This window comes from Dama dama, chromosome 3 (assembly GCF_033118175.1).
Source record: "Dama dama isolate Ldn47 chromosome 3, ASM3311817v1, whole genome shotgun sequence".
Taxonomy (NCBI): domain Eukaryota; kingdom Metazoa; phylum Chordata; class Mammalia; order Artiodactyla; family Cervidae; genus Dama; species Dama dama.
Window position 1 is genome coordinate 57,118,853 of NC_083683.1, and position 14,733 is coordinate 57,133,585.

Here is a 14,733-nt window from a genome sequence, read left to right on the forward strand (position 1 = left end):
ATTGCCAGAGCATTATTATAAATTTATTTGCCTATTAAATTATCCTTGAATAAATTAGATAGTTGCAAAATTTGTGATTTGCTGACAGAACTTTTCAGTCTCTTTCAACAACTGATTTACTGAATTTTTTTTAAAAAAGATAAAATCAATTGTTTAGGGCCATAAAGCAAAACAGTTCAAAAATATTTTTTCAAATAGTAATTTTGATAATCCGGAGACATAACTTTGAGGGTAGGTTTTTTGATCTAATAAATTACTTATTAAAATTAAATGACAAGTCAGAATTTTCTACAACTCACATTCAAATACTTTGCTGCATCACAGAATATCAATTTATTTTTCTAGATTGTCTCCAACACAAAAAAAGATTGCATTTTGTTTTATTTTGCCTGTGTGTTAATTGAATCATAGAATTTGCACTTCTAAAGAATCTTACCATTGCTGTGAAAGCACATGAAAGCATCATGGTTTTCCACTGGCTCTGGAGGGAACAAGATTCCTTTTTAGAGAAACCCCCTTTTCTCATATGTTGAAGTAATTTGTCGGCAATCACAATCTCATTTTTTTTTTTTTTAAACACTCTCGGCCCATTCAACTCTGCATCCTGGTGTACTAACTCAGTGCCTCCTGCCTTTTTTAACTGACCTCCAAATATGTTTAGATTTGTTTTAGACAAATATATTTTCCTAGGTTTCTTTTGTATCCATATTTTGTTAATCCTTAGCCCTGTTTACCTCTACTTGGGAACTCAAAAAATTCTTCTAGGAAATGTTTTAGAAACTATCCTATATAATAAGTATAAGTATTATACTGAAATGAAATACTCATCTAATTATAGATTTCTCACATGGTAGAGACAAGGGGAGGAAGGCTTTCAACAATAATACCTGTTCATTCCTTGCTTTAGTTTTGTACTCACAAAAATCTTACACAAATATCGGTATTAGTCTACAGTTTACTGTTTAAAAGACATTTATTAGCGATATGCCTTGCTTATTGATACCAATATCCTACTAAACAATTCTATAAGGGAATGTTTTTTATTGCCTCCTTTACACTGAGAAAGATGATCTTAACAGGACATGAATCACCTTTCACATGAGTCACCTTGATATCGAAGTGTTCTTTTATTAGAAAAGTAGCAGAGATTCAACCTAAATTGGACAAATGGCAGAATAGGAGCAAGACATCATTTTATTGAGTCTTTGAACTAAAACAAAGATTTATCTCAGAATCTCATCTAGAAAAAAAGTCATATTTAACATTTATCTTTGGGCATATATGTCATGTTTGGCTTGAAAAGAAACTGAATCTTGGGATTTGGACTGAAAAGAATTTAATTTTCCGCTGAGCTGACTCAATGTTGATATCTTCTAGCAGGGGTAAACTTAGGAATCTTGCACCTAATTTAGGAATTTTGATAATCACTTTGACTTAGAAACATTATTTCTTAACAAGAAAAAATGCATTTTTCTTCTTAAAATCTTCTATTTCAAATTGAAAAAAAAATATCAATTTCATTGAATGAATTTAAGCTTTACACAAAACTTTTAATTTCTGGAAATCAAGTATTCATGTAAACGGAGCAAATCAAAAAATCGATTGAAAGATATTGAAAGATTTTTAAGTCTCACTAATATTCTGAAATCTCTACATGTCACTCTGAATCCTGACTTGAATAAACAATTGTGATGAGTTTTATAATTCTAATCAAGCTCAAACTATCAACTTAATATGCTGCTTCTTGCTAAGCTTTTTAGTGCTACTAATTTTAGTTATCAGATATACTTACCTATTTTTCACATAATAAAATAAGACCTTTAACATTAAGTCAAGAATCCTGTATGATTTCATATTTGTTTAAAAGTCTGTCTTGAGTATATTAACTATGTTATATCACTGCATTGGTTTTAGATAACTGAATTAGCAGGCTATACTGCTCGAGTATACAACATGTTTTGGGTTTTTGATGAAGTAAAAAGAGGCATTTATAAGAGAACTGCTGTCTTGCAAGAGTCTGAAAACCATAGCAAGTGTGGAACTAACATAGAATTACCCCTCAGTGAGACGTTGGAAATCAAAGGTATTACACTCAAATGTTTTTGTACATCTTCTATATTTTAAGTATTTATCAACAGAACCAAAGTATTTTAGGAGATAGCTAAGGAACCAACATTTAGTTATTTAAACAGTTATTCCTAAAGTTAGTGCTGTATTTTGAGGAAGAGTAACTAAAATTATCATAAAAAATACTATGCTACTTTTATTTAGGACAAAATGTCTAGAATAATTTCTGGAAACTGTACATATATGGCAGAATGATTTTTTTTTTTTGCTTTTAAAATTCAAATAATAGAATTAGAGTTGATGTTATATTGTTCTCCTTTATTCTATCAGTTAGTTTGGTTATTATGTTTTAAAGATTGTATTTTTCTATGTCTTTGTTTCCTTTCTGCAGCATTGGTTTTTTTTCTGCAGCAAAGTTTAATTTAGAGAAATAAGTAGTTATAAACAATGTAGCTGATACCAGATAGAGTTTATCTTTGCTCTCATTTTGATGTTAGCATCATATTATTGTAGAATAATATTTCTGGGAAAGATAGTCCAAATAGATACATCAAAATGTGCAAGTTTACATTAGGCTTTGTTATAGATATAGATATCTATATTTGCATTTATTTCTATGACTTATTACTGTGAATTATCTTTATAGTAAATTTATCTGTTATGCTGCATTATACTTTAAGTTATTTAATTAGCAATGACACATGATACCTTTTGAAATGTAAACTGTTCCTTAACTTATAGGAAAAGTTATTGATGTGGAGCATGGAATTATTTGTGAAAATGTTCCCATAATTACACCAACGGGAGAAGTGGTGGTTTCCAGTCTAAACTTCAAAGTAAGATGATATTCAAGAATCTTCTGATTTTTGCCAACACACTAATACAAAAGAACTCAGAATTCTTGTACCTTATGTTAAATACTTGGAGGAAGCATATGAAAAGGAGGGGAAATCAAGAAAGGTAGGCATAGTGACTCAATTACAGAAGCAGTTACTTCCTCAGAAAGCAGAAAGAAAGAGAAATTTAATTTCTACTGCTTTATTGCTTGGTTGAAAATCAAAATTACAATACCCTGAGAGCCTAAACAAGGTAACTTTGGGGAGCAATAGGAAATTTCCTCAGAAATTAATATCCGGAAGTAAATTCTAATTTTTTTTTCCTTATAGGGATTACTCAAGTAATACAAGCCTACATTGTTACATATTTACTAAAATATGAGAGAAGAGGTAATCAGCAAGTTTACATTAAATTTATAAGTTTAACTTATATTTTCAATAACTACATCTTCTATTAGGAAAAAATAATCAGAAGATTTACAAATTTGGATTTAGTTCTTAATTCTGTTGAGAATAATAGTTATTTATTGTTTAATACTCTGTCTTGATTATAAAAACTAAGGTGTAAAAATAACTAATAAATCTGAGACCCTGATTTAAAGCATTATAAAATTCAAATATGCATTTTGGAATTCAAATGCAAAATAATTGGCTGATAAGTAGAATGAAGTTATCTGCGCTTAGTTCAAACAATGACATGATTAGACCTAATAACAGAATTAGAAACATGACCACATATGTACATTTAATGATTTTAATGTGGACCTTAGTCTAGGTTTAATTATTTAAAGATGTATTTGCAAATTCATTAGGCTGCTGGAAGAGGATGAGAAGTACTAAACAGGGGGAAATTTTGTGTTAATAAATGTGAGAGAAATTGTGTTTTAACTACAATTTGGTTGGGCTCTGTTTTTCAATTTATAGACCTTTAGAGCAGCAATAAGGGGCCTCCCCATGGCTCAGTGGTAAGGAAACCTCCTGCATTGCAGGAGATGTAGGAGATGGGGGTTCAATCCCTGGGTTGGGAAGATCCCCTGCAGTAAGGCAGGGCAACTTACTCCAGTACTTTTGCCTGGAGAACCCCATGGATAAGAGGAGCCTGGTGGGCTACAGTCCATAGGGTTGACAAGAGTCGAACACGACCCAAGCGACTGAGTCATGGAGCAGTGATGAGTGCTAATGATACAGCATAGTCTTAAATAGATTTAAAATAAAGCCTTTGAAGAGCCCTACATTGCATATTTGACTATTTATCAATACTTTAGCAGTTTATAGTTTATGACTTTTGCAAGGAGGTTTTCATCAGGTTAGGTTTCATAATATCAATTCTGGTTGTTCCACTTATTAAATAGAGGAAGAGTCTTGAATTCTGCCACCTACTAACTACATTATTGTGGACACATCACACTCTTTCTGTGAAAAAAATTCAGAACTCAGTATATTTTTATATAAAATGAAGTTTTAAATAATCTAGTGAAAGTGTCTTGAATTTGGAGATTGTGCAAAGGTATATATTAGTATAGTATACTTTTATGATAATTGCTTATTTCTAAGTCAGGCGGTTTTATTTATAGTCTCAGGTCGCTAAAGTATAATAGAAAATTCTGTTCCCTCTACATGGATTAATAAATAAACAGGTTTCTAGAGGAAAATGTACTCTTTCTTATGTCTGCCTTTTGGAATTGAAAAACCATTTGGAGAAGAAAATTTTGGTAAATGTAGGAATTCTTTTGCCTAACACTCACAGTCTACTAAACATCAAAAAGCTTATGCTAAAAATAATATGAATGTAGAAAATCTTCTATTAGACTCAAAATGTGTTAAATTTCTGAGAATTCCCAGTAGAGAATGATTCTATTAAATATTTTGCTTATATACCTTTTGTCATGGCACATACCTTTAAAAATCATTTAAAAAATATTTATGCTTCTACAAACTTAAACTTTCTTAATCCTCTTTCTATTGAAAGAGCAGTGCAAATTACAAAGCAATTCTTTCTGGGTTCTTTCCAGGATATTTTTTAAACTTTATTCTATCAAAATAGCATTTCAGTTTGGCTACAGTTAGGGAGAAAAAAATATCTGCAGTGAGATTTTATAGACTCAAGCTTGCTCCTGTCTTATGTCCTTGTGTTAGCTATCTTTATCGCCTGGAATGCTCTTCTGCCAGATCTGACTAGTTGCTTGTTGTCACCAGGCTAAGCCAAAATGTTACCTCCTCAAAGAGGACTTCGCTGCAGCACCTAATCAAAAGAAGCCCCACCCCACCCCACCAGCTTCACAGTGCCACTCTCTTTCCCTAATACATCATCCTTTTTTGCTATCACAAAAGCATTTATAACTAGTTAATTTTTTGTTCTTGTGTTTATTGTAATCTTTGAAACACATGTCAATATTTGCTAGGGAAATGTCTGATTACTTAGCATATGAATTTGAACCATTTTTGCTTTACATGTACTTATCACATACATTCTTAGTTATTTTGTCTAACCTTCATATCAGACCTTTTTCTTTCCCTTCCTCCCTTCCTCTCCCCACTATCTTCTTTCAACAAAAAGATTTTAATTTATGTTATACACAGCAAATAGGTAATGGATATATATGGAACTGGTTCCTTACACTGACATTATACAAGTAATATGATGCTTTTTTATCTTTAAGTATTAAACATGATATATTCTACATCATAGACACTTATATATTTGTATCTATACTGTATGAAGCTACATCTACAGACATACTGTAAATTTCTGCCTCTTGTATATTCATGCTATATTCATTTTTAATTTATTTTTCTTAAAACATATTTTATTGAAGTATAGTTGACTTTCAATGTCTCAGGTGCACAGCAAAGTGATTCAGTTATACATATGCACATATATTATTTTTGAAGTTATTTTCTATTATAGGTTATTACAATATACTGACTATAGTTCCCTCTGAAAAGAAAGCGAAAGTCGCTTAGTCGCGTCTGATTCTTTGTGACCCCGTGCACTATACAGTCCATGGAATTCTCCAGGCCAGAATACTGGAGTGGGTAGCCTTTCCCTTCTCCAGGGGAATATTCCCAACCCAGGGATCGAACCCAGGTCTCCTGCATTGCAGGCGGATTCTTTACCAGCTGAGCCCCAAGGGAAGCCCAAGAATACTGGAATGGTAGCCTTCTCCAGCAGATCTTCCCAACCCAGGAATCTAACCAGGGTCTCCTGCATTGCAGTTGGATTCTTTTCCAACTGAGCTATGAGGGTAGCCCATACTATCTAGCATAGTTCCCTCTGCTATGTGGTAAACCTTTGTTGCTTATTGCATATCTATTTTTTAAATTAGAAATCTAGCATTCCATCCATACTAAGTCAAAGAAGTGGAATCAAAATGTTATAAATTTTTTAGTTAGGCAAAAGTTTGTAAGTTTTTAAAAATATGTATTTTATACATATTATATATATATACACACAAAAGCTTTTCTACTATGCTTAATAAAGGCTTGAGAAAAAACATCAAGGAAAAAAATAGACATGGAAAAGTGAAAAACATAAACTAAATGAAATGGGAGCACTGAATATGAAATAGAAAAAATGAGACAAACTAGATAAAATATCATCATATAGTCCAGTTGGTTTTAAACATGACTGCTCATTAGAAACATATCTGGAGATCTGGATAAAAAAAGCAATGCAGTACCTGGGCATTTGTAATTTTCAAAGATTTTAAGATAATTCTGATATGCATCTGGATTTTAAAAAGTGATTGCAGGTTTTTCTATTGAATCCTAATTTTGGTGATATAGAGTTCTATTAGTTTTCTGTTGACCAATCATGATACAATGGTATTAAGTGAATAATGGTTACATAGTCACAATAATAAAAGATAATTATCAGTTTTCACAATCAATATGCAGACAAAAAATAAAAGATAATTACAACTGCAAGTCATGAATAACTTAACAATATAAAAATTTTTTTTTTCAAATTGGGGGGGGTCAAGCAGAGTGAGTGATAATTGGAAGTGCATACATGTATGTGTTTTCATCTGCCCAACTAATCTATGTCTTTTGGTTGGTAATTATTGATATGTATGATCCTATTACCATTTTATTAATTGTTTGGGTTGTTTTTTTTTTTCTTCCGTAGGTCTTTTCCTTCTCTTGTTTCCTGCCTAGAGAAGTTCCTTTAGCATTCATTGTAAAGCTGGTTTCATGGTGCTGAATTCTCTTAAATTTGCTTGTCTGGGAAACTTTTGATTTCTCCATCAAATCTGAATGAGAGTCTTGCTGGGTAGAGTATTCTGGTCTGTAGGCTCTTCCCTTTCATCACTTTAAATATATCATGCCATTCCCTTCTAGTTTGTAGGGTTTTCATTGAGAAATCAGCTGATAGCATGATGGGAATTCCCTTGTATGTTATTTGTCATTTTTCCTTGCTGATTTTAATATTTTATCTGTTTCTTTAATGCATTTTTGTCAGCTTGATTACTGTATGTCTCAGTGTGTTCCTCCTTGGATTTATTCTACCTGGGATTCTCTGTGCTTCCTGGACTTGGTTAACTATTTCCTTTCCCATATTAGGGAAATTTTCAGCTATTATCTCTTCAAATATTTTCTCAGATCCTGTCTCTCTCTCTTCTTCTGGGACCCTTATAATGCACATCTTGGTCTGTTTAATGTTGTCCCAGAGTCTCTTAGGCTGCCTTCATTTCTTCTCATTCTTTTTTCTATATTCTGTTCTATGGCAATGATTTCTACCATTCTGTCCTCCAGGTCGTTTATCTGTTCTTCTGCCTATTTTTCTGCTGTTAATTCCTTCTAGTATTTTATTCATCTCTGTTTGTTTGTTCTTTAGTTCTTATAGGTCTTTGGTAAATATTTCTTGCATCTTCACCATTGTTTTCCTGAGATCTTGAATCACCTTCACTATCATTATTCTGAATTCTTTTTCTGAAAGTTTGCCTATCCCAACTTAATTTAGTTGGTTTTCTGGGGCTTTTATCTTATCCCTTCATTTGGGATGTAACGTTCTGCTTTTTTCTCCTGATTAACTTTCTGTAAGGTGGTTTTTGTTTAGCTGCTATGGGACTGCTTCTTCTAGCTTCTTCTGTCTGCCCTCTGATGGATGAGGCTAAGAGGCTTGTATAAGCTTCCTGATGGGAGGGACTGGCAGTGGGAAAAACTGGGTCTTGCTCTGGTGGACAGGGCCTTGCTCAGTAAAGCTTTAGTCTAATTATCTGCTGATGGGAGGGGTTGGTCCCCATCCCTGATAGTTGTTTGGCTCTAAATGATCTAGCCCTGGGGTCTATGGTCTCTCTGATAGGGTTAAACCCCAAGAGGGCTTACACCAAGGGAGACCTTCCTAGCCTGCTGCCGCCAGTGTCCTCGTCCTTGTAGTGAGTCCCTGCTGACCCAGGCCCCCAGAGGAGGCTGTCCAACTCTAGCAAGTAGTTTTGGTTCAGTTTCCTGTGGGGTCACTATTCCTTTCCTCTGGGTCTTGGTGTGCACAAGACTTTGTTTTTGCCCTCTATTACTGGAATCTTTGTTTCCTCAGTCCTGAGGAAGTCCTATAATCAAATTCTACTGGCCTTCAAGGCCAGATTCCCTGAGGATTCCCAGTCCCTTTGTCAGATCCCCATGCTGGGAAGCCTGATGTAGTATTCAGAACCTTCTTAACAGTTGGAGAGCTTTCTTGGTATTATTATTCTCCAGTTTCTGGGTCATCAACCTGGCAGGTATGGGATTTGATTTTATCATGATTGAGCCCCCCTCCTACTGTCTTTACTGTGGCTTCTTCTTTGTCTTTGAATGTGGGGTATCTTTTTTTGGTAAGTTCCAGCATCCTCCTCTCGATGGTTGTTCAACAGCTAGTTGCAATTTTGGTGCCCTCATAGGAGGAAATGAGCACATACCTTTCTACTCTGCCATTTTGAACCAGAAGCATATAGTCATTTTTAAATTGCTGACTATAAAATATCATTTATTCTAAAAAGCCAATCAAATTTTTGAATGATGTTCCTTTTTCTTGCTCTTCACAATACCTTTTAGATACCAGATTGGTAACTTCTTGATTATATTTGGTGGAATGGGAGCTCATGAAATTTAACTATTTAAATTTAAATGATAATTAAGATAAAAGATTATAAGAAAAGTATCCAATCAACATGAATATATTGCTTTTTTATGTGTATGTGTATATATATTTGTTTTAATTCATCCATGGGCATTAGACTATATTACAGTCCTCGTGCTTATTTCTGTCTTAATTTGGTATACCTATCTTCTCTCTCTGTGAATAAAGAAAAATTAGGTTCATTTTATATCTCTCATTACGTTCTTTTATAATTTCTATAACATTTCAGACTACTGAATTAAACAACCCAGCTAGCTCTTAGAATAACTAGTTTGTAGCTAGTTAACGTCAACTTACAAATATTGCATTTTAATTAAAATAAATTTCATCAGATATTAATATTAAATAATTTAATCTATTCTAATTTAAATTAAATTTTTTCAGTTTCTTATTCCCACATGATAATGTTCCTTCATATCTGTGTAGTGTGTGGTGACAAAACCTCAACAAAAATTTTGGGAAGTGAGTGCTCATTTCAAGGAGATCCATTATCTTTGGAAGTGGACTGTTTTATGATGCCTTTAGCTTCAGAGCCAAATTTGATATTCTCAATCCTGATATATTTATCTTTGATTTCTTTTCCTAGGTTATCATGTGTTTAAAAGTTTTTAAAAATCACTTTTAAATGCTCCCAGATGGAATAATTTTTAAATATTGTAATTCCTAATTTTATTTTTTATCGTAGGTAGAAGAAGGAATGCATCTTTTGATAACTGGTCCCAATGGGTGTGGGAAAAGTTCTCTCTTCAGAATTTTAAGTGGGCTCTGGCCTGTATATGAAGGAGTCCTATATAAACCACCTCCACAACATATGTTCTATATTCCACAAAGGTGGGTAAAGTTTTTTATATCACAAGGAAAATTTTTCTTTCGCTTTTGAATTATTTTGATTCCTTAAGCTCTTCTGCAAGTAATCTTTTAAGCGTTTTTTTTGAGAGAAACTATTAAGGAAGTTAACATTATCCTAAAAAGTTTTACTATTGCTTTGACTACAATAGTTTCCAGGAAAATACCATTCTTTTCATTTTCACATCTCATTGTAATGAACACTCAAAAGACTATAGATATTAGCCTCAAGAAATAGTAGGCTAGTCCAAAGAATAATTATATTGCTTTAGATATAATCTCTATTATCTCTTCTCACAAAAATGAATAGTACTTGAATAGTATGCTAGTCTTTCATAAAGCTGCATATATTTGTATGTTCTGAAATTGTTCACTTATGTTTTAAGAGCCTCTGTATACTAATATTTATCACAGTTCTATGTAATTAATTAATGATTTAAAACTACCTTAATTAAAAATATTTTACTTTAAGAATGAATGTAAAAGTAAGCATAGAAATATTTAAAACTAACATTGTTTCATCTGAAGTTTTTAGCTATCTTCCTTCATAACAATATGCAGATGTCTAAACAGAAATTTATACTTGAAAATTTGGAATATTCATTGTGGATGAGACAGTTAAATTTAAAGGAGAAACAGATCTCATGTTCATCTAACCCAGTAATTTTTCCCACCTGTCATCTCCCTGAGTTAGGTTGACATCACAAAAGTACTTCTACCATGCTAGAGGACTATTCTGTGGGGCCTAATCAAGTACCTATGCTGGAATTATAGTAACAAGAGCAAATATAAAAGTTCCATTAAATATGTGCTATCACGTCTCTTTCGTTCCTTTTCCTTTGTCAGAAAGTGTTTGTACCATCCTGCTCACTGGACTAATTTTTAGAGCTTATATTACAGCTATACAGATGAGTTTCTGTGGGACTTTTTTCCTAAAGTAAAACCTATTATAGTAGTATTAAGCTATCTGAAGTGTAGAATGATGAACTATATTAGCAATAAGAAAATATTGGCTGTGAGCAGTGCTGTGAATACTTGTGTTTTAACACAAAATAGATGACGTCTGTGACACCAGAATTATAGACTCTTTCTGTCTGTGCTTTGGATTTCTTTTGGGAAATCTTCTGGATCTGAAAAGTAAATAGTTGTGCCAAAGTTTAAGTTTCAGGTATTAATACATTAAGTAGACTGATTTTGATTTTCTATTTATGTTATGAAGCATAAAATCGTGAGGAAAATATTCTGTTATAGCATAGAATCAACTCCTTTAATGCAAATAGAATTATATACATAAATTTTATATTTTGAACTATTTTAGATTTCATTTATAATGTAAAAACAGTTCTTGAAGAATATAGCTATAACCTGAGCAATAAAAGACATTTTCAAGACTAAGAAAGTGCCTAACTAGCAAAGTCATCCTTCAGAAATGAAGGGAAAAGACTTTCCCAGACAAACAAGAGGAGGGAATTTATCTCCATTAGATCTGCCTTACAGGAAATGATAAAAGGAGTTTTTCAAATTGAAATGAAATTATGCTAATTAGTAGCATGAAAACACATTAAAATATACAATATTAGTAAATGTAAATATATACTCAAATTCATATTACTCTAATACTGTGTTATGGTGGTGTGTTAACTATCTAACCTTAGTATGAATGTTAAAGGATAAGAGTATTAAAATAACTATAGCTGGTATAATTTATTAATGAACACACAATATAAAAAGAGGCATATTGTGACATTATAAACATAAAAAGGGGAGAGTAAAAGGGTAGAGCTTTTATATACAATTAAAGTAGTTAATATCATAAAACTTGTAAGACGTTTTATATATGCCTCATAGGAACCACAAGGGTTTCCCCAATGGCTCAGCAGGTAAAGAATCATTCTGCAATGTAGGGGACACAGGAGACTGAGTTCAGTCCCTGGGTCTGGAAGATCCTCTGCAGGAAGAAATGGCAACCCACTCCAATATTCTTACCTGGAGAATCCCATGGACAGAGGAGCCTGGCAGGGTGCAATCCATGGGGTTGCAGAGTCGGACACGAATGAGCATGCACAAATGCATAGGAACCACAAAGAACAGCATCGAAACATGTATACTATCTAGGGTGAAACAGATCACCAGCCCAGGCTGGATGCATGAGACAAGTGCTCAGGCCTGGTGCACTGGGAAGACCCAGAGGAATTGGGTGGAGAGGGAGGCGGGAGGGGGGATCGGGATGGGGAATACATGTAAATCCATGGCTGATTCATGTCAATGTATGACAAAAACCACTACAATATTGTAAAGTAATTAGCCTCCAACTAATAAAAATAAATGGAAAAAAAAAAGCATTAGGGGGAAAAAAAAAAACCTAAAGGGGATTCACAATAGGTAAAGAGAAGGGAATTACAGCATACCACTATAGAAATCACCAATTCACAAGGAAAGGCTATATGAGAGGATGAAAGGAACAAGGGACAAAGCAACCAGAAAGTAATAACATGGCATCAGTAAGTCCTTATCTGTCAGTGGTTAGTTTAAATGTAAATATACTGACTTATCCAACCAAAACACATAAATGGCTAGCACATATACTTTACACTGGTTACAGGACAACCACTTCAGCTTTAAAGACACACCTAGACTGAAAATGAAGGGATGGAAAAAAGGTATTCCATCTAAATGGAAACCAAAAGAGAACAAGGGTGGCTACACTTATATTAGAAAAATTAGATTTTAAGCCAAAAATGCTAAAGAGAGACAAAGAAGGTCATTATATAATGACAGTGGGATCAATTCATCAAGAAGATATAACAGTTGTAATATATATGCACTCTATATCAGAACACATTAATATATTAAGCAAATACCAACAGATCTGAAGAGAGATAGACAACAATACATTAATAGTTCGGAACATCAATACCCCACTTTTGACAGTGGGTAAATCATCCAGACAGAAAATCAACAGGGAAATATTGGACTTGAACCATATTTTAGACCAAATGGATTTAGCAGACAGATATAGACATTCTATTCAACAGCAGCAGAATACACTTCTCAACCATGTGCAGAACATTCTCTAGCATATCTTATGACATGATACAAAATAAATCTTAGTCAATTCGAGAAGATTGAAGTCATGTAATTTTCCCATCGTAATGGTATGAAACAAAACCTATAAAAGGAGGAGGACTGAAATTTTTACAAATATGTGGAAATTAGCACACTCCTGAGCAACCAGTGAGTCAAAGAAGGAATCAAAAAAGAAATTAAGAAATATATTGAAAAAAATGAAAATGGAAATACAATATATGAAAGTCTATGGAATGTGGCAATAGCAGTTCTAAGAAGGATGCTTATAGAAATAAATGCCTAAATTAAGAAAAAATGATCTCAAGTAAACCTAACTTAACATTTCAAGGATCTAGAAAAATGGTAACAAATAAAGTCCAAAGTTTGAAAGAGGAAGGAAATAACAAAAAGGGAAGAAATAAATGAAATAGAGACCAGAAAACAAAAAGGGAAAGATCAATTTTAAAAATTCAATCAATAAATGAAATAGAGACCAGAAAGATCTGATCAGAAAGTTAGAAAAGATCAATTGAAACTAAGAAATAATTATTTGTAAAAGTAATATTGATGAACCTTTAGCTGGACTAACAAAGAGGCAAAAAGAATAAATAAAATCAGAAAGAAAAGATGAGAGTATTACCACAGAAATACATAGGATCATTAGACTACTATGAACAATAATATGCCACAACCTAGAAACATAGAAGAAATGGATAAATGCTTACAAACATAAAATTTACCAAAAACTTAATCATGAAGGAGTAAAAAAAATATCGGTAATAAGTACGGAAATTGAATCGGTAATCTACAATCTCCTCAAAACAAAAACCAGTTGGTTTCTAATGGTTGTTGTTGTTCAGTTGTTAAGTTGTGTCCGACTCTTTGTGGCCCCATGGACTGTAGCATGCCAGGCTTCCCTGCCCTTCACTATCTCCCAGAGTTTGCTGAAACTCATGTCCATTGAGTCAATGGTACCATCCAACCATCTCATCCTCTGTCACCCCCTTCTCCTCTTGCCCTCAATCTTTCCCAGTGTGAGTGTCTCTTCCAGTGAGTCAGCTCTTGGCATCAGGTGGCCAAAGTGTAGGAGCTTCAGCTTCAGCATCAGTTCTTCCAATAAATATTCAGGGTTGATTTCCTTTAGGATTGACTGGTTTGATCTCCTTGCAGTCCAAGGGACTCTCAAGAGGCTTCTCCAGCACCACAGATAGAAAGCCTCAATACTTCTGCACTCATCATTCTTTATGTCCCAACTCTCACATTGGTACACGACTAGTGGAAAAGCCCTGGTTTTGACTATATGGATATTTGTCAGCAAAATGATGCCTCTGCTTTTTAATATGCTATCTAGATTTGTCATAGCTTTTCTTCCAAGGAGCAAGCATCTTTTAATTTCATGGCTGCAGTCACCATCAACAGTGATTTTGGAACCCAAGAAAATGAAATCTGCTACTGTTTCCCTTTTTTCTCCATTTATTTACCATGAAGTATGGGGATAGGACTTCCCTGGTGGCTCAGATGGTAAAAGCGTCTGACTACAATGTGGGAGACCCAGGTTCAATCCCTGGGTTGGGAAGATCTCCTGGAGAAGGAAATGGCAAACCACTCCAGTATTCTTGCCTGGAAAATCCCATGGATGGAGGAGCCTGGTAGGCTACAGTCCATGGGGTTTCAAGAGTCGGACACTACTGAGTGACTTCACTTTCACTTTTCACTTTCATGGGGATAGATGCCATATTTTTAGTTTTTTTAATGTTGAGTTTTAAGTCAGCTTTTTCACTCTCCTCTTTCACCTCTATCAAG

General features: G+C 33.6%; 1 protein-coding gene across 1 annotated transcript in view; it reads left to right on the forward strand.

Moving 5' to 3' along the window:
• Positions 1 to 14,733, forward strand: part of ABCD2 (ATP binding cassette subfamily D member 2) — an 89,384-nt gene that overhangs the window by 19,594 nt on the left and 55,057 nt on the right. Inside the window, exons 4-6 of the mRNA XM_061123062.1 lie at positions 1,915 to 2,083; positions 2,809 to 2,903; positions 9,704 to 9,849. Of these exons, the coding sequence (XP_060979045.1) occupies positions 1,915 to 2,083; positions 2,809 to 2,903; positions 9,704 to 9,849 (410 nt within the window). The remainder of the gene's footprint in view (positions 1 to 1,914; positions 2,084 to 2,808; positions 2,904 to 9,703; positions 9,850 to 14,733) is intronic.